This window comes from Crocodylus siamensis, chromosome 1 (assembly GCF_052110815.1).
Source record: "Crocodylus siamensis isolate JL-2025a chromosome 1, ASM5211081v1, whole genome shotgun sequence".
In the NCBI taxonomy this organism is placed as follows: Eukaryota; Metazoa; Chordata; order Crocodylia; family Crocodylidae; genus Crocodylus; species Crocodylus siamensis.
The window spans coordinates 224692515-224712727 of NC_143395.1; the positions used below are offsets into that span (position 1 = coordinate 224692515).

The following is a 20213-nucleotide window of genomic DNA, read 5'->3' on the forward strand; positions in this document are numbered from 1 at the left end:
AGGGCAATAGAGCTTCTTAAGAAAACGTTTTGTAATTTCTTTAACATGATTAAAATGCCTTAGTTTCAACCTAGTTACAAGGTGTAATCTCATTTTCCAAAAACAGCTGCATTTTTCCCATGTAGAGGAGTGGGGAGGCATCTTGAGGCATATAGCTGATATGGAATATTTCAGTCCAGACAGTTAAATTTGGGCAAGGTTGTAAATACGAGCTTTAAATAAAAACTGTTGGGTATATAAGTACTGATGCACGTGTTGCTTTTACTTAAATTTTAGCTGTCATATGGCCTAAAACTAAAAAGTAACTGAAATATCAACTCTTTTTAATGATATAATTGCAGTCCTTCTTGGTGATGGAAACTAAAGACCACTGCAAGTGAAACCATCGACAATTTTTATCACTTCCTGTGTGGATTATACGTATCTGTTGAAATCAGCTTGCTAGTACAGTCTGGTTAGTAATACCCACACAGATAAATTCATTTATGTAGTGAAGACTTAAAATTGTAACTACAATTATCATCTTGACAACTGAATTTGGATTAAACCTTCTTTTAATGCCAGTTTGCTGATTTCATCTAGGATTGCTTTAAAGACAAGAGACCCTATTGATGCTTTTCCATGGAGTACCATGCGAAGTACCCATTTTATCATGGGAAGATAACAAGACAGTCCTGTGAAGAGTTACTGACCAAGAAAGGAAAGAATGGTTGTTTTTTGGTACGAGAAAGCGAGAGCGTGGCAGGCGCCATATGTCTATGTGTCTTGTAAGTATTGTGCTTACATATTTAACTATTATGTGAATTTTAAGATAGTTGCAAGAGTGAATATATCACAAGGGTGAACATAATACTGAAGTAGAAAAATATTAATATGCTGTATATCTCTGGTTAGGGATTCTCTAGAATCTTTCTCTGGATCTCAAAGTACTATATAAAGATTTAATTAAAAGCTCTGCCTCACTGTTGTGAGACAATTTAGAAACAGAGGTAAAGTGATCTGTCCAAGATCGCAGATCAAGTCAGTGGTTAGCTGGGCATAGACTAAGACAATGTCTAGCCGTTGACTTTAACTGTTCTGTTGCTCTTTCTTACCTGTGTATTTTACAGGAGAGCAGCAAAAAACTTAGAAACTTGAAAAGTGGAGCCGGTGAATCAAAAGCACGCAAGCCTCTGAGTGTCATACGCAGCACTAGGGTTGACTTTTTAAAGGAAATGATTTTTGGCTTCTCTTTCAAAATTGAAAATAAGAAGTAGAAGCATAACAATGGGTGGGTGAGTGGGCCATGAATCCTAAACACTGCTTAAGGACATGGGGGCGGTGGTGGAAAATGGAATTGAGAATAGGGACCGGCAGCCAGAGGAGCTGGGGGGAGACGTAACTTCTTTTTTAGTTGCCAAAAATGCATATTTAAATGGCCACTTGACAAGTATTGGAAACCAAAAAAAGGTGACATCCACCTCCTAAGCATCAAACCTCCTGTTCTTATGCACCCTGTGCCCTTACCACCCAGGAAATTCTGGCCTGTTAGACCTCAGGAAAGAGGACTTAAAATTCAGTTCTTGTCCTTTTTACGTATTTACTTTTCCAATGTAATTAGTAGGTCTGCTACTTGCATGTTCTTTTGCATGTTCTTGAGTCACAAATAAGTAAGCCCGTTCTCAGTCTTCCTTGTACTGAGCTCGCATGGCTTTCCATTCCTGTTGATGAACTTACTTTTTGGATATAGCACAATAAGCTTTGAATACCACACTGAACTAATTCCAAAATTCAAGGAACTGTTCTATGCATCAGTAAGCAGAGTCCTATTGACATTGGTGAAAGTTAGGAGAAAAAAATAATGGCAGAAATGAAAGAGACATGGACTTCCTGACATATAGCTATGTGAGGAATGGGATAGATGGAAAAGGAAGATAAGGGAAACTGAGGCACAGAGCCCTTGGCATGGAGAAGAGAATATGGTCATTGGGAGCAAAGGAAAAAATAGAGTCCATCTCTGGCATGGGAGTCAGCTGGGGATCCTAGCAATGGGGAGAAGGGGGAATGAAGTGTATAATGACCCATAGCTGGAAATGGGGAAGAGCACAAGAGGAGCAAATGTTTTAAATAGGGGTTTGAGAGGGAGGCACACAAGGAGATTTTGGGGAGAATGGAGGAATACAAGTTACTCTTAGGTGGATGCAAAAGTGTGTAATAATGTATGCTAACTCCAGTTAGCATTTTTAGTGCTTTGAGTTGCTTGTACACACCAGGGGGGTTTAATTTTCCCTAGACTGAAACAGTGTTTTTTTTTAAACACTGCTTCAATTTAAGGAGAATTAAACTGAATTAAACCCCTGTGGCATTTAAACAAGGATGAGGGCCCAATCCTTACCTATCTCTTCAGCCCAGGCAGTCCAGGGGTGCACCACAGCACAGAGGGAGCGCTGTTCCCCAACCCTTCCTGCTCCCCTTCAGCTGCAAAGGGAAAAACCAGGCCCCTGCAAAGCTCAGGCAGGCAGGCATGCTCCAGGGAGGAAAAAAAAAGATCAGGCTCACGGCTTTTTTTTCTCCCCTTTAGTGGAGTCTGCCTGCATAGGCTGCCTCTAGTTCCCACAGCCCCTGAGCTGTGCAGGGCCCACCAAGCCCCAAGTACATAGACTTCCAGTTTCCTATGCACTGTTGCACTTTGTCAGGTAGCAAACTGAACACCCCAAAGGTGTTTTATCTTGCTACATAGCAAAGTTATTTAAAGTGGAATATGCCACCTAGTGTGCAAACAGCAATGCCATTAAAGTGGTGCACAAGGGAATTTAAGCCACTTTAAAGACCAATTTTGTGTGTGTACAATGGCCGATAGGAAGACAGTGGATGTGATGCTGCTTCATGTGTCAACAGAATTCGTAACTAAATTGCACGAAAAATTCTAGTTGACGCTAACTATGGTACTTCATGGTACATAGATCACTCATGATGTGAAGAGACAGTGGGATTACAGGGATGTAAACAGAGTACACTTCAGCCTGTTAGACAGTGTATCCTTTATAATGGTGCCTTAGCCCAAGAAATCTAACCCTAACTCTCTCCTGGTTGAATGTGCAAAACTACTCTAGCAGTTAGAAAAGTTCTATTGTTAATTGCAAAATTAGGACAATTTTATTATGTTGCTGATCTATTAGAGAACATACTCATTTAAAGTCACACAATGTTCAGTTATAACGTTGGTGGGCCCCCGCCTGCTAGTAAGTAACTACTGTGATGTAATTGGATTTGCTTAACATCACCTCGCTTAAAGTCGCATTTTTCAAGAATGTAACTACAACGTTAAGCAAGGAGTAGCTGTTGATGTGTCCATGTTTATCATACTAAGACCATGATTCCATAGTTAAGGCTGAGTCAGAAGTTTGCAGTTTGACAGGAAGTTTCATTTTTTTGTTTTTCATAAATTATAATAAAATGACCAAATATAAAATATGGAACAAAAATTGATGATTTGAAATGTTCCTGGTTGCTTGATGAAAATTAGGTAGACACCAAAAAGAAACAAATTTCAAAATGAATCTTAGCTATGTCTCACTTTTTATAACCTCTTATATTATTTTTAAGGAAACAAAACCATTTGGAGATCTGTGCATCTGTCCATGCACTGATCCACTACAGTATCAGTAATATTTTCAGAAGGCAGGACAGTTCATTAGTTTCACAGTTTTTAATCATTTAAGTAACTGAGAAAGGTGCCAAGATGAACTTATGATCTTATCCTATCTAGCAATGACAATACAGTACTGCTATTTGCTATGAATTAGGAAAGAGAGCATGTCTATTCTGGTGAGTATTTTGGGAAGGAGCAAATGGAAACCAAGAACTTCATTCCCATGTTTTTCTACTTGTGGTTTTACAACCTCTTGCACCATCCTAAGTAAAGTACATGTGTACAATAAATACATTATCTTGTCTTTAATTTTGCATTTGTGGTGCTCAAACTGTTAGTGACTATGGATATAGCGTGGTCTGTGGCTGAATAATATCTAGTTGTGTATACCCATGTGTTAGCTTGTGACTGGATGCTTTGAAGAATAATCCATGTATAATAATGTATGTTTTCAGGGAAGCTTTAGATTTGCATACCCAAACATTTATTCCCTCTCTCAATTGGCCTGACCAGCTAACTGATATTGCATAAGGGCTATTAGGTTTCTGTTTGCTAGTTTTGGAACAGCTTTGTAAAAAAACAAGTTGTCTTGCTCACCTTTTTGCAATAACAACACATAGTAGACTGCTTATGATTTTTTGTGCTTATTTCCCAAATGCAACACCAAGTATATAAAGATACTTGCAATGGTAGTCTTTCTAATGAATAGAAATGTTTTTGTCCAGTAGCAACGGGAAACAACCATACAAAAGCAGAAGATAAAACTGTAACATTTTACTTATCTTGCATCATGCGTGAAGTTGGTCCAACTCTTCTTCTGAATGAGAAAGGAGAAAAAGTTTTGAAAGTTTTTATGAGACCATGTGCTGGACTAGAAATCTTCAACTCTTAGAGGAGTGTTGATGCAACTCTACTGCTCAGTGCATATAGCCCATGGGCACTTAATCATCAATTAATCTAACCTGCCTACAGGAATTCTGGATGATAACATGAGAATATGGCTGCTAACCACCTGAGCCCTGTCTGTCCTAGTAGTATGCTATGTGCTGGTGCAGCAGTGGCAGATTTCCCCAGGTGGCCTGATACAGAAGACCTGAAAGCCTTGGGCCCTGTACTTCTATCAGTCTCAAGTATGGGAAAAGATTCTGTGTGTGTCTCCTCAGCTGAATGCACCAGGACAAGAAACCCCTTAGCACTCCATCTGCCTCTCAGGTTACTGTATTGCCTGATTTGTTTGATTTCATGGTTGCTCTTGCAGTACTTTCTGACCATATAAAACTCACTCCGTGAATTGGTTTGAGCCAAACACACAAACTAATTCCGAGTTAAAGGGCTAACGTTCTAGTTAATGCCTGGTTGGACATTTTATACCTTTCCTATGTCCACCTTCTTTTTGTTCCCAACCTTCTCTTGAAATATTTGATTTTAAAATAAGTGTTAACTATACTACTGACTGATTAGTCATATTTGGCAGTTTTGTGTGGCCACCATAGGAGAAAATAAGTCCGAAGAGAGATTAAATTTTACCCATAAAGTCACGTCAGCCTCAAAATGACATGTTGCTTCACCCTTGCTGGAAACTGTTAAAAAGAATTCAGAACCTCAGTGTTTCAGGCCTTAGGGTAAAGGATACTTTCCATCACACTGGGTAGGTAGAATATTATCTCGCATCATAAAACAAACTGGGAGTGGAGAGAAAATCTTACACATCATGGTCAGCATTATCATCCTTTCCTGTACATTGTCTCCTTCAACAAGGCTATGTGAGCAGTTCGACCTCTGCCTCTGGTTATCATGTACAGTGTCCTCATGGCAGCCTGTTCCAGTTCTAGTTCCACATATACATCTTGAATCCAAGGCAACCAGATGCAGTCCAGGTTTAACTGGCCTCCCTCCCTATACTCAAGAGTGCCTAATATCAATAAGCCTTGTGTGTAACATTGAATGGATGTGTTACAAGATCATTCACTAGTGTAATCATTGCTTTTCATCAAAATTAATATCTAATTTGTTTCTTATTTTCTGAAAGTTCCTTTGGAAGCATCAAGGACTGTCACCGTGCCCTGGGCAGAGGTGGTGCATGGGGCAGCAGCTGCAACTGGACAGCAGCAACAGTTGTTGAGCCAGAAGCACAGCAGCTACTACCCCTCTGACCCTCAGATCAGCACCTGGGGTTGGTGCCCTTGTTGCTCCTCCTCAGTTTATGCTACTGTGCATCTCACACAATGAGTGGTCTATATCTTGCCTTACATCCTACCTTGCTTCTAAGCAAAGAACTATCATTTTGGAAGATCACTGCTCTCATCTGGATGTGTGAATTTGAAACCAACTTTGTTTTCTCTTTAAATAGAAATTCATGGTGCAAGGACTCTTTTGTATTAGTCTTTCTTGTGGCAGTTGGCTGTCTTGGAGGAGTAGAAGCTCTCTAGGGACTGCTTGATGATCGTACCCACCTTATAATGTGACAAGGGCACGGTGAACATCCTGGGAGGACTGGAACATATCAGAGTGTTTAAGAATTGATTGAAAATACCCTCTATTCAGCATCTCCCCAATCAAAGTATAGCTTCCTAAGTGACTTGGAAGTTGACAAGATAGTCAGGGAATACAGAGAACAGATTAAAATGGTAATGCACTGATAGGCAAGAGAAAGGAATAATATCTAGTTGTGTATACCCATGCGCTAGCTTGTGACTGGATGCTTCAAAGAATAAAAATGTCTGTTTTCAGGGAAGCTTTAGATTTGCATACCCTCACATTTATCCCCTCTGTCAGTTGGCGTGACCATCTAACTGGCGTTGCAGAAGGGCTATTAGGCTTATATTTGCTTTTTTGCTTGTTAGTCAGTCTGCTGCAATGGGACTGGAAGAAGTGTTCCTGGTGTTGCAACACTGGCAATTTTAATCATTATCAAATAGGTTTATTGATAAATTAAAGGTGAGTTATATCAGGATGCCACCTTATTCATCATAGTATTTTCCAGTTCAGACACATATTGTTTGTGAGGAAAAAAATTCATTTAAGGGTCTGTGTCAAATTAAGTCCTTTCCTTCCTGTATTACCAGTGATAAAAATTCTGCAGCTCTCAGACACTTATATAGTCCCCCTCCCTTCAAATTATGCCTTTCATTACATCTGTGCAAAATTACAGTTTTATTTGGAGATTACTCAGGTGTAATATAGTGGCTATTGATGGTGAACAAGAATTTTGTTGTAAATTCATTGGAGCAGGGCCTATTATCGTGCTCTATATTTATACCATACTTAGCACAATGAGGTCCTGGTGCATGATCCAGGGCTATGAGGTGCTATTGTAACACAAATGTTTTGTAAGGAATAGAATCTTGCTCGTTTTTTGTGTATATCTATATTACATTGCCTGCTCTGGCTTCAGCTTGCATAGACTTACCTGAGCTAGCCTTAAAGTAGCTGGCAGTGTGGTCACAACTGCATGAAGCTTGCCACAAGCTAAAAAATTTGACAAAATGGAATAAATCCTAGGACAAGTAATCACACAGAGTTCTTTGTTGCTGCAGCTGTCTCATACCAGTTCAATTATGTATATACCTGGCATGTCTGTAGTGACTGCAGTGCAGATATGCCCTTAGTGGCATGGTGTGCACAGTTAAAAAACAGCTGCTGATCTAACAGATATGTGAACACACTCACACCCTCACACCCTCAAGCTGTCTTGTATAGATAAGATGCTCTTTTAATATCTGCATTTTCAGTAATACTTGACTTTTCTGACCACAGTCTAAGGCAACCACAACAGAAGAACGGATGTTTATATCCTATCATCTGAAACTCTGGACTGATCAACAAGGGTCTCAGAGCAGTTTGGATAACTCTCCAATATATTAAATAAGTATAAAATCAATGTGGGTCCAAAACTGAGCAGCCTTCCTTTTCCAAAGGAATATTCTTTTATTCTACCAGGCACAGGTGAGGCCTGTGAACAAGTGCCTTCTACTTAAGCATTAAAGGTTTTGGCATTTCAAAATTGGTCCTTTTAATTTTAAAAAGGGATTTTGAGAAATAGTGGTATTATAAATATCCATTTTAAAAGATTTGGTGCCTTTTTTAAAGACCTGTTACATATGTATATTTATAAGAGGTATGGGTGTATATAACATAGATGGATTTAAGTTACAGAACTGCCTCTGACTTTAGTTTTGAGATGCCTAGCCAAACCAATAAAATGGCTACCTGTTTTCCAGCCTACTGTTTGTACAAATTATATACTCTAGAAAAAATTTAGTGAGACTCTAGAAAAAAAATTAACGAGCCCACAGTTGTTGATGGCAACATGTTATTAATAGCAGTCATTTCTTGAGATTGATGAACTGGAATTTTAATCTTTTAGTGATTTTGTTTTGTATACTGTAAATTCTCCAGCTAAAATGAGGTCAGACCATTGCAATTCCTGCATTGCTGATGACAAACATAATTTATGCAAGGATATCTCTTTACAGTTTTGAAAGACTGATTTACACTTATCGGATCTTCAGGGAACATGAAGGAAATTTGAGGATTGAGGTAAGATCATGTCATTTAATCTGGAATGGAAATGACTATTTAATTTCTCTCTCATATGAGAAGATACCTATATAGAATCTTTCCCATTATAATATTTTTCCATGCTTGCACTCTACCCTTGATTTCTTAACAAAACATCTGTCTTTGCCCATCAGCTTAGAAGTAACTGCTATCTCTACATCACTTTTTTGTAACCTAAGCATATTGTTCACCTTTTAGCCTGGCTCACCCATGATCTACAGATCTGGTGACCTTTTTTGACAGCATAAACATCTTTTGCATTTGCCTTCCTCTCTGCAGTCTATTGGAATGCTCTTTTGGTTTATCAAAAACTCTGTTAAGTGACCTGTAAACAAATGCATTAGTGCACAATCATAACAGCTTTTGCATTTTGGAACAACTTCTGTCATTTTTTTAAAAGATTCACATGTAATCCTGGGTAAATCTAACATTTGGAGAGGTACAAAACTGGTAGCTCTAGAAACTTATGTTGGTTGTGTGCTCCTAAAATTGAAGAGGGCAAAAGAGCATGGGCCCCTCTATGCCTCCATACAGAAAGTCAAAAAGCCCAAAGCTGAATTGATTCACTCTTTGCAGGTTGGTCTAAACTGCATAGATTGAAGCAATAAGCAAGTGAACAGACAGTTACTTTTGATTCTGGAAATGTAGCCACATGCCTGCAGTGGCTCAGGCCAGAAGGTGGGGGTGCTAGAGCACACCTCCCTTCTGGGCTGGAGCAGACAGCTTGGGCCAAGGAGGTAGGGGGGTTGTGGTGGATGTGCAAAGTATCCTGGGATGCTGGGGGACTGTGAGTTAACGTGACTCTGGAGGAGATCTGGGACACAAGTTCAATAAAACAATTTAACCTAAATGAGTTAAGTCTGATACTACATCCAACCAGGTTTATCTTAAACCAGTTTCAGCCATTTTGATGTGCACTGAGCTTCTGTTGTGTTACAGATTTGAACTGGTTACTGATCATGTATACCAGTTTGTGTCACTTCTGTCCCTGGCCCATACATGCAGATAAAGGTGTGGTGGGATCTAATGCACAGTTTACACATTTGAGCCTCCTGCCATGCCACATGTGCGTGGCAGGAGGTGTGATTATGGGATAGTGTGTTCAATCCCATCACACTTAATTGCCGGTGCAGAGGAAGCCTGATTTCAGGCTCCCACTGCACCAGCAAGAAGCAAGCTCCCAGGGATGGAAGCTTCCTCAATTGAGGGGCTACCAGCCATGGGGGCACCCCATACACTCCTGAGGCTGGGAGACTGCAGCAGCCACGATTCTCCAGCCCTGGGGGTTTCACATACTTCAGGGCAGCTGCACCCCACTGGCTGCCAGGATCCACAGTTAGCAACTGCTGGGGCCCCTCACTCGCAGCCTTGACTGGGCATGTTGTATCCCTGGGTTGGGAGTTCTGTCAGCTGAGACAGGGAGGGGAGACCCTGCTATACTTGAAAATTAAAGCTGGATACCAACCAGCTACAAAGTTACTACATATTTTCAAGGTCTAACTTTATAGCTGGTTGGAGGTTTTTATCATGTGATTTGTGTTTTGCACACATAGCTGGTATCAAGGTACTTGTGCAATTAACCAGCTAATTGCACAATACCTGTGATATGTAGATGGGGCCTACACATTATCATACTATGCCGACTTTACCTTGATCCTCTAGAGAGAGGACAGTTTAAAATGTTTTCCTGCCTTTCCTTGTTTCTTCTAAGACTTCCAGAATGTTTATTAATAAGAATCAATTGTAGCGACATCTTTGTTCCCAAATAAGTGGAGTAGGGCCACCAAATTTGCTTCTCAGAAGCCACTAATTATAAGCTATCAGAACATAACAACTTTGGATCATTATCATGTTAGCTTGGATTCAAGTCAGCAACCTTCAGATAGAAGGTGCCACATTCTATTACCATTTTTTCATGATTTATTGAAAAAATATTGTAATTTTCAATTCCTTGAATCACAGCAGCTGCTTTTCTGGAGGCTTTTTTCTGTGTTTTCCCCCACTGAATAGTAATTCAAGCATTTTTTTAAGCTGAGTTTCTTTCCAAAGTTTGGCAATAAATGCAAATCAATATTGTCCTCACGGTTTTTTGAGAGGAATTCTAAGCAAGGGCTTTCTTGGTTTTTAAAATAATATAATTGGATATTTATTTATTTATCATTCTTAAGTCCCAGGTTCTGCACAAAACACACTACAGACACAGAGGTCCACCTACCTGGAGCTCCTGAAAGGATAAGGGCTTGCTAAAATAAAAAAAGCAGTAGTGTAACCAGGGGTGGGAGAACAGGGCACCACCCCTAGGTGCTAGTTTAGAAGGGCCACAAGAATTGTGCCTGATGCTTCTTGTGGCCCCTTGGCCATTGCTGTCCGAGGTGAAGAAATTGTTTGTTATGCCTGTGAAAAAAAAAGAATTTGTATTTACTGAATCATTTTTAAAAACCTAAGAACTCCTTGTCTCTGCTGTCATGAGCAAAGCTCCATTGTAATATATGCTGTCTGAATGTACAGTGTCAGTCCCTTTTCCTCTGTCTCAGGGTTACAGACTGCTTTGTATGTTTAGATAGACACCCATAAGCAGTGCTATTAACTGAGACTGTGATAGATGGTCATCATCCCTATATGCTGGGGCTAGGGATTTTGAGAATTAAGCTAAGTAAAATATTATTAACCAATATTAATGGCAAAAATTCCTCTTACTTCCTGTTATAGAATCAGGTCCTGGATAAGAAGGATGTGGTTGCTAACCATATTATCTGAGGACCAGTTTTGCTATGCCAGTTCTCAAGGTTTTTATACAAGTGCCATGAGGTTTATTATTTGTCTTAGAATGCCAGCTCCTGGCTTTCATTTAGAAAAAAGAGATTCAGTTCTTCAAAGAACAGGTTGCAAAATAACAGCACAACTTAAAGGCTGTGATGCTAGAAGACACGGGTGGGGAGGGGGGAACCCAAATTATTTATTTATACACTTTTAAGCCAATCTGATGACTTGTACATGCCTATGATTTGGAAATATTTTTATCAGGGAATAACTCCATGCATTCATTTCACCACTACAGTTCTCAAAAACCCTATCCACTCCATCACACTATTCTGTCCTTGAGCTGGGCATAACTAATTCAGAAGTCTTCAGTGGAATTCATAATAATAAGCAAAAGAGTGTGTGTCTATGAACTGGACTGCTTGGGAGACCTGTTTTCTGGAACTTGACTGTTGATTTCCTGAAAAGTTTGCTTGTTAGAGATACTAGTTTCATCATAGTGGAATCTACAGAGACGGTTTGTATGGTCCATAGTGTGCCTAATAACATTGTCATAATATATTAACATTTCTTCTTTGTAAATGCAGATAAAACTTATGCAGACTAGTGGCAACTTCATATAAAAGGGAAAGGATGCTCAGCAAAGAAATAAATGACTATGACTAAAAAAAAATTCTCCAGGAGTTTTTACCTTTTCATTAAGCGTTTTTCTGTTGAAATATTTGGTGAAACTTACCCTGTTTCTGGTGGTGATGATTTTTCCATGTTGAACAAGTATGCAGGTTCAGGGGACTGGACTCGATAGTCTGGGAGGCCCTTTCCAGTCCTGTGTTCATATTACCTTCAGAGATCAGTGTTTTCACTTTTTCTTGCAGACTTCTGGAGGTGTTCCCCAGCAGTCCTTCAAAACTTTAAAGGATTTAATATACAAGTATCAAAAGCCAAATCAAGGACTAGTGACCCATCTTCGCTATCCAGTAAAAAAACAAAACCCATCAAGGAGATTAAGGAAAACTATGGGATATGCAGAAAATGTTTATGATGGTAAGAAGCTGATTTTTGTCTCTTTACAGTGGTCATTGGCATTTCTGAGAACGAATTCTCCTAATTAATTCTATGAGCATGCATAGTACAAACAGAAGCGCTGTATGTTTCTCTCACTTCTTTGCTTTTGTGTATCAGCATTATGATGAATCATGCTTAAGAGGAAAGGGGCTGTTTGTCCTTAGCTTTTCTGAAACTGCCAATGAAAACATCAAGGCCAACATAGAGTCTAGACAGATGTAGTAACTGTGCCCTCCTGAGCAGCTGCACTTCCCCCAGCAACCTTTAAAAGCAGCTAAAATGTTTGTTTGTCCATACCCATAATAGTAACTCTTATAACATCATAAGTATTCTTAAATTCTGTGTTGAAAATGGATGTTGAAAGAGGGATGTGGGCCAGTGATAAGGGTGAAGGCCTGGGACCTGAGAGATGCACATTCAATTGGTACCACCAGTGACTTTGGTTTGGATTTAGGCAAGTTTTTGTTTTTAGCTTCCCAATTATAAGCTGAGGGTAGTGTATATCCCTTTTATGCAAGGATATTGAGAGGATCAATATCAATTATGTTGGGAAGAAGGGTCAGGGTGCAGCTCTCTGCTTAGGAGCAGTACACTTCCCTTCAAACTGGTTCATTAACCATGGAGGGTGCCTTGAGACCCTCTGGGTTAAAATACGGGGGAAGCATGGGGAAGGGGATATACGTAGGAGTCTATTACAAACCTCCTAATCAAGAGGAAGAACTGGATCTCAACAGGGAACTGGCCAAGGCTGCATGTTCCCAATGTATGATCGTCATGGGAGACTTCAACCTCCCAAACATCTTATGGGAAGAGCACACAGCCAAGTCTGACCGGTCATGTAACTTTCTCGCCTGCACTGATGACTTGTACCTGATGCAAGAGGTCTGTGGGCCAGCTAGGGGAGAGGCACTGCTGGATTTGGTTCTGGCAAAAGGGAATGATCTGGTGAGTGATCTGAGGATCGAGGGCAAGCTTAGTGACAGCAACCATGAACTGATTACTTTCTCTGTCCAACGCAGGGTGGGCAAATCCCTCAGTAAAACAGAAATCTTCAGCTTTGAAAGGCTGACTTTCACAAACTCAGGAAACTGGTCAGTCAGGCACTAAGGGATACCATGGTCCCATCAGAAAGGGAGTCCATGAGGAATGGTTGTTCCTAAATAACTCAATCCTCAAGGTGCAAGGGAAGTCCATCCCATCCTGCAGGAAATGCAGTCAGAAGGCAGGGAAGCCCCCTTGGTGCAACAGGGAACTTCTGGTCTCCTGAAACTTAAAAGAGAAGCCTATACCAGATGAAAAACTGGAATCATCACCAAGGAGGACTACTCAGCACTAGCCTGTACCTATAGGGAGAAGTCCAGAAAAGCCAAAGCAGTAACCAAACTCAGGCTAGCCACCAGAATCAAGGATAACAAAAAGTTGTTCTTCAGATATATGGGAAGTCAGAGGAAGAATAAAAGCAACATTGACCCCCCTGTGAGATCAAATCGGGCAGCTGATGTCTGACACCCAAGAAAAGGCCAATCTCTTAAAGAATTATTTGCATCAGTTTTCCATTCCCCCAAGGGAGTCATGCTGTCAGAGAGGACACAAAGCATCCAGGGCTTGGGAGATGGGCCCTCAATTGATGTAGATCAAATGAAAGAACACCTTGAGAGGCTTGACATCCATAAGTCCATTGGCCCAGACAGATTGCACTGGAGAGTCTTAAAAGAGCTGGCAGACATCATAGCATGCCCTATGTCCAAGATATTTGAAAGCTTGCGGTGCTTGCGTGATGTACCAGAAGACTGAAAAAGAGCCAACACTTACTGCGTCCAGTTTTGGTCCCCCCACTTCAGGAGGGACTTGAATAAGCTTGAGAGAATCCAGGGGAGATCCACCTGTATGATGAAAGGCCAAAAGAGTAAGCCTTACGAGGAAAGGCCGAGGGACATGGAACTCTTCAGCCTGGTGAAGAGAAGGCTCAGGGGGGCTTGGTGGCTGCCTATAAGTATATAAGAAGTTTTTTCTTATATCGAGTCTGAATTGGCCTTCTAGAAGTTTGTGGCCGTTACACCTAGTTATCCTTTCAGGAGCCCTGGTGAACAGCTCTTCTCCCAGATCCTGGTGCACACACCTTACATACTTTCTGTTTCCCTGCAGGCAAACCCAGCTTGAGCTATAGAACTGGAAATGTTTTAAAACTTTTGAAACATTTTGACTGCCGTTGTTTCATTTCAAAGTGGTTTCAAATCCCTTTGTTTGGTTCTGATTTCACTGATTTGAGTTCAAAACGAGTCAAAACAGCATCAAAGCAGAACAGCAGGCAAAATTTGGCACAGCCCTTATGTTTGGTTCCCTGGGGACAATTAGCAGTGGTGCACCTACATGCCTGCCAGACCCAGACAGGGACCACACAGCTGCCTGGGCTGTGGTATGAACACCACAGGAGCCTCCTGCACTTTTGGGCCAGCTTCCAGTGGGCTGTGGCTGCACAATTGGCATTTGTGTGAAACTGCTGTCATGTCTTCTGGTACCCTCACCCTGCCATCTGGGCAGCTATTGCCCAGATGTGCTCATTGTGGTGGCCCACTTTGAACTGTCACAGTGTGTCTTTTTGGCCCCAAATGGCCAGGTCAGCTACCTCATCTGCCCTCCAGCTGGGTCCCCAGTGTTGGCCCTGGGCAGGTTCCTCAGCCCAGGTCTTACCACTTGCTTCATGAGCAGAGATCCTGGTGTTCCCTATTTAAAAACTGCAAATGTTCTGATAAAAAACTCAAATTCTCTCATTAAAATACCCAAAATCTGTGTTCTTCTGTGATTAAAATAAAATGCCACAATATATAAGGAGGTTGGTTGGGCAAAGTTTTATTGATATATTTACAATTTTAAAGCAGTTTGGAAGCCTACAAGTGCCTCTATCATCATAATAAAATGAATTCTAAATATCTATACACTTTGGCATATGCTTTTGGTTTTTTTGTCTTAGAAAAATCAGAGCTGTCCCTGCCCCCTTCACTCATTAGGATGTGGGGCATTGACCAGCATTGATATGCCCTGCCCCTGTCCTTGCCCCTCACTCTCAACTCACAGCTGTCCCCCTGGTGCCCCTCACTCCTGACCTGGAGCCCCTGCCTGTCCCCCACTAGCTCACTCCTGGCAGCAGCTCCATCCCAGCACCAAGACATGAGTCTAGTGGCAGCTGTCCTTTCCTGCTTTGTGGCTCTGACCAGTGCCAGCCCTTGCTGTTCTGCTCCCTGTGCCTGTGCCCAGACCCCAGTGATCCCCAGGCTGTTCCCAGGAAGCCCTCAATTGGGGCTCAGGGACTGGCCTGGGCAAGCCCCTTCCCTTCCAGGCTGGCCTCGCCCTGCACAGGCTGCTCTGTGCAGTGGTTCTGTAAGCCTGGCTCTGGGAGCCACTCCTACCCAGAGCATCCCCCGTCCCCGACCCCCATCTCTCTCTCTCTCTGCTGTCACCTCCACCCCTCCCTCCAGCCCATCACACACCCAAGTGATTCCTGGGACCAGAAGCCCCCCCCACCGCACCCCGGCTGAGGCTGCATGTCCCAGTACCAGTGTGGACATGGGGCAGGACTGCAGAGTGTCAGTTGCCCCTGCAGCTATGGCTCTGGCCAGCAGGTCCCCTCCCATCCCATTTGGCTGGCTGTTATTCAGTATGGCATTCCAAGACATTGTCCCATTAAGCATGCAAGCTAAAATGGATATCTAAATAGTGATACATACCAACAATACCAGCCACCGTTATAAAGGGGCAAGTGTTTAGAGTCTATACTTTACCCTTTTGGGGCACAGAGAAGTTACATTTTTCATGCAATCAGCCCCCAGAAAGCACTCTACAGCTGTGTTGTGACACACATGCACAGCTGCAGAGTGCTTTTAAAGTGACTGATTGTGCCAAAACTTAACCCTCCGCAAATGAGAGATCAGATGAACTTGTGTTCCTTAACATTAATTTGTCATGTGATCAGTCCCAGCCCCACCCCTAGGGGTGTCAGAAAACGAAGGGAGAGGGAAAAAGAAAACAAGCTGAAGTGAGCTGTCATCTGGGGTTTGCCTGGCCTGTGCAGGAGGGGGGACAAGTGGATTGGATCCCCCCCACCAGGGGCAAAGCATAGAGGGTGCACACAGGGAGGGTTCCCTTGGTTGGCACTGTCTCCCTCCCCCCCTGCCAATAGTGCCAGTGGCATCTGCGGGAGCTGCCTGCTCACTGCCACTGTGCTCCTGCTGCTGCCAGCGCAGCCATGCCCCCCCAGTCACCAGGGGCATGCGCTGTTCATGCCCCCCACCTTCTTGCCCACCCTCCAAACCCCCCCAAATGGTGAAGAATGGCAGCCCCAGCCTTGTATCTGTATTGCAATGAGAAATGGTGTGGACTTCAGTATGGGATAGGAACCTGACTATATATGCGGGTTCCTCAGTGGGACTGAGCACTTTGCCCTGAAGCGCATGCAGCTGCATCTTCCTTATTACTGGTATCCTGCCAGAGTGGGTATGCCTATTCATGTACCTGACTGTAGTGCAGACAGCCTTCCATCCTTGTCTACATTTATACTTGCTAGCACTAGCTTATAATGCTTTTGCAGTTTCAGCATAGCATCTAGAAGACTTGCTCCCAGACTACCTGACACCTGTCCACAATTTGATTGAATGAGTTGCGGGCACCAGCGCAACTACTCTGTTGCAGAGAGAAGGGTAGTAAATTTGTGAATTTAAGTAAAGCTTTATTAATGCTAGCAGGTTTCTTTAAAGCCTCCCTATGTTAAAATGACATTTGGCTGTGGCATAGATCACTTACTATGATTAAATGCTCTGAGCTTGAGGTGAGAGTTTTGGAGCAAGTTTCATGGCTGTAGCTACATTGCTTAATGAGTGATGCTAAACAGTCTCACCTCTTGTAAGAGATACTGATTCTTCACTTTGGGTCACAGGCTAGAAACAAAATCTCTTAGTAGGGTACCTGTACATGTGCTCCAGGGTGGGCGCAGAGGGGGTTAATTGAAACACCTGCAGTGTCTCATGTATTCAGCATCCCATGTTTCAAAATGGCAGCAGGGGCCCTTTAACTAAAGCTCATTAGATTTTGAAATGCAGGATGCTGAATACATGAGACGTTGAAGCATTCTGAATAGAACTCTCCAGCAGACTCAGTTAATCAAGTCTGCTCTAACGTGGTCTGATTAGAATACATCAGAACACCTATAAAAGTGCCCTGATAGTTGTCCTAACACCGTGGATGCTCTACATATCTATATTTGTTTTTAAAAGCACTGTTGTTCCCTTTGAAGTAAAAAAATCCATGCACATGTAGATGGGAGTTTAAAAAGTAACTGTAGTCATGTACACTTACAAAATATTTTGCACAAAGGAAGCCACAAGATCTTTTTCTAGACAGGCCTCTTCTCAACTGGTCATCTCATGCAAGCCATGAATCTGTGGTTAATTCTACTGATGTCAACAGCGCTACTCACATGAGTGAAGGCTTCAGTATTAGTTCTTAGACAGCTTTGATGAATACTTTATTGTTCAGGAACAGCTTGGCTGTAGATGTCTGCTTAAAGGATTGCAGAGCTCCTGGAACAAGGGCCCTGCTCCCACTGACTCCTAAAGAAATACTATGTCTAATGCTGGGTGTGTTGACACAAGATGCTTTACTGTGCAATAGACTAATTTGCTGTGCAGTAAGGCACCTCTTTCTATACATGCGCAGTAGATTAATCTACTGAGCAGTTCCCTATTACCTGTGTAGATGCCCTGCCGAGGAAAATTTACTGCACAGTATTTTACTGCACTGTAAGCTTACAGTGCAGTAACAGCACGTGTAGACGTGCACGCTGAGTATGAGAGAAAAGGGGGTTTAGTCTTTCTTGTAAAGTGTCTCCACCTGGGAGGAGTTGAGTATTTCTTGCTACATTTTTAGCTTGTGCTTTTTGTGTGAGGTTAATCAATGAGTGAGCCCTTGGGTAGTAGATGAGCACAATGTGGAATCTTCTCAGCTTGAGTTGCAACCAGTTTCACTCAAAGGATCTGTGTGGGGAAGTGATCTTGGGGGCTCAATCTGTGGAACGTTGGTCCTGATGAATGTTGTGCATAGTCAGTGTTGCATACCTTATATGAGCCCATTCTGAAAAAATGAAACTAATGGATAAAATATGCCTGGAACAATCTACCCTATCTCCCCCTAAAAGATCATTGTAATGTTTAAATACTGACATGCTGGTATATGATTGTTTGGTTTTTTTATACAGATATCGAAGATGGTGATTACGTTGATGTCTTGCAGTGAATGGCCTACAACCTGGTTATTCGGAAGCTATCTTTTCAATTTACATCACAGTAGATCAGCTGAAGACTCCTGCCTTGGAAAATATATTCTTGAGCATGGCTATTTCTGCTGGCTGGATATTATTTTCTATAGACTTTTGTTTCTAGAATTCATTCCTTTTTGCCAGCTCATCAGAGCAATGGTCTTCCATCTTTTGGGACATTCTGTACCCTGTATTTATATACCCTGTTAGAAAATCACAATGTGAATATGTTCCCTGGATGTGAGAGAGTGATTGCTAGTAGGCAAGCTGAAATCTACTGTGATCCAAATTCAGTAGGCTCCACTGAGTGTTGAAAAAGAACTTCATGCATGATGCGTTGGCTTTGCCTCATTGTCAGTTAATAGGGTAGAATTTCAATGAAGAGAAGCTTTTGACATCTCAAGGATGCATCTACACATACACTTTACTACAGAAGTAGCTCCATAGTAAAGCGTCACAGTCTACACGTGCACCAGTATTAAGGCATAGTAAACTAATTAACTCCACCGTAGGATTATCTCCAGGGACTGTACTATTTTACAGTGGAGTCATTAAGTAAGACCAGATGCACACATAGATGATGTCTGCCAGGAGCAAATTGCACCTGGTCAGCCCAGTCTGCTGGCGGCCAGACGCCCAGCTCCTGCTAGCCCTGACACTGCCACAGCCTGTGGCTGGCCCTTTGTGCCTCCTGCCAGCCCAGGGCTGCTCTGCCATAGGTCAAATTGCTGCTGTTTAGGGTGCAAGTATAGATGCTGTGCCCAGGAGCAGTGTACTCCAGAGTAGTACACTGACTTCAGAGTTTGTTGTGTTGTGTTAATTGCATGTGTAGATGCATCCAGAGAAGAGTAATATAGCCCTGTAGCACTTGAACAAGCTAATACTGCTGACAAAATAGTATAGGCAGTCAACACCTATGGGGCGGGGGGGTTGGTTTTTTTGGTTTTTTCAAATTTAAAGTCTATATTGTACAGGTTAAAAAAATCAAATGAAAATAACTGAGGAACACTTGACTTTCTCATCTATAAGCAATAGTTTACAAATTACTCCTACACTCCTAAGTTCTATGTAGATTATTTTATGAAGTTTTCTTTATTTGCTATTTGTTTTGGTAATAGAACTTGCTGCATACCTTTTAAACTGGAAATGGATCTATTGCTTATAGTTTTTCTTTAAACCAGAACTAGATTTGAAGAGGTAAGGCAGGCTTCTGTATAAAACGCAGTTTAATTTTGAAGGTGATTACTTGTAGCTAGTGATTAGTGTCAGAAACAGTGCAGAAATACTGCACTTAGGTCTGCCACTGCCAGTCTATGATGGGCATGTGTAGACCTCTCTGTATCTATCCCACATCTGTAAAATGAAGATACTTCTCTGCATTATGTAGGGCACAAGGCTACTTTTTCCATTAATGCTTGAAAAGAGTTCCTGTTAGAGCCACTGATGTCATAGACTTGTGAAATACAAATATTAGTTCACTATAAATGTAAGGGCCTTGTTACATGGTAGTTTTGGGCAGCATCTGAAGGTCTTAACCCCTGGACTGTCTACACATCTGAACAGCTGGAACTAGTTTTAAGCATTCAAATTACGCCACTCCAGGGCAGGATTATCTCTGATCCCTGTTAACCAGGTTATCTTATGCTAAGGTGTAGCCACTCTAGGCTATACTTTAATGTAAACACATCCTGCTTCCTACCCTCCCCAGCACCCTAGAACCCCCTATTTACTTGTGGCTGCCCTGTGCAGTCTGTTCCAGGGGAGCAGGCAGGGAAGGATTAATCTGCCTGCCCAGCTGTCACTGCAGCTGCTCTCGGCGTTTATACACACACGTTTTTGTGCCCAGACGCACTGGAGGTCCGGCGCATTGGAGCAGAATCAATCGAGTGT

General features: G+C 42.0%; 1 protein-coding gene across 1 annotated transcript; it reads left to right on the forward strand.

Annotated features, from left to right (window-relative positions):
- The first annotated feature begins 510 nt into the window (after positions 1-510).
- SH2D1B (SH2 domain containing 1B) lies at positions 511-18974 on the forward strand. Its single transcript, XM_090031606.1, has 4 exons — positions 511-767; positions 8107-8170; positions 11827-11995; positions 18264-18974. Exons 1-4 carry the CDS (start codon positions 622-624, stop codon positions 18299-18301), a joined length of 417 nt encoding a protein of 138 aa, XP_089887732.1. The 5' UTR covers positions 511-621; the 3' UTR covers positions 18302-18974.
- The last annotated feature ends 1239 nt before the right edge of the window (positions 18975-20213 follow it).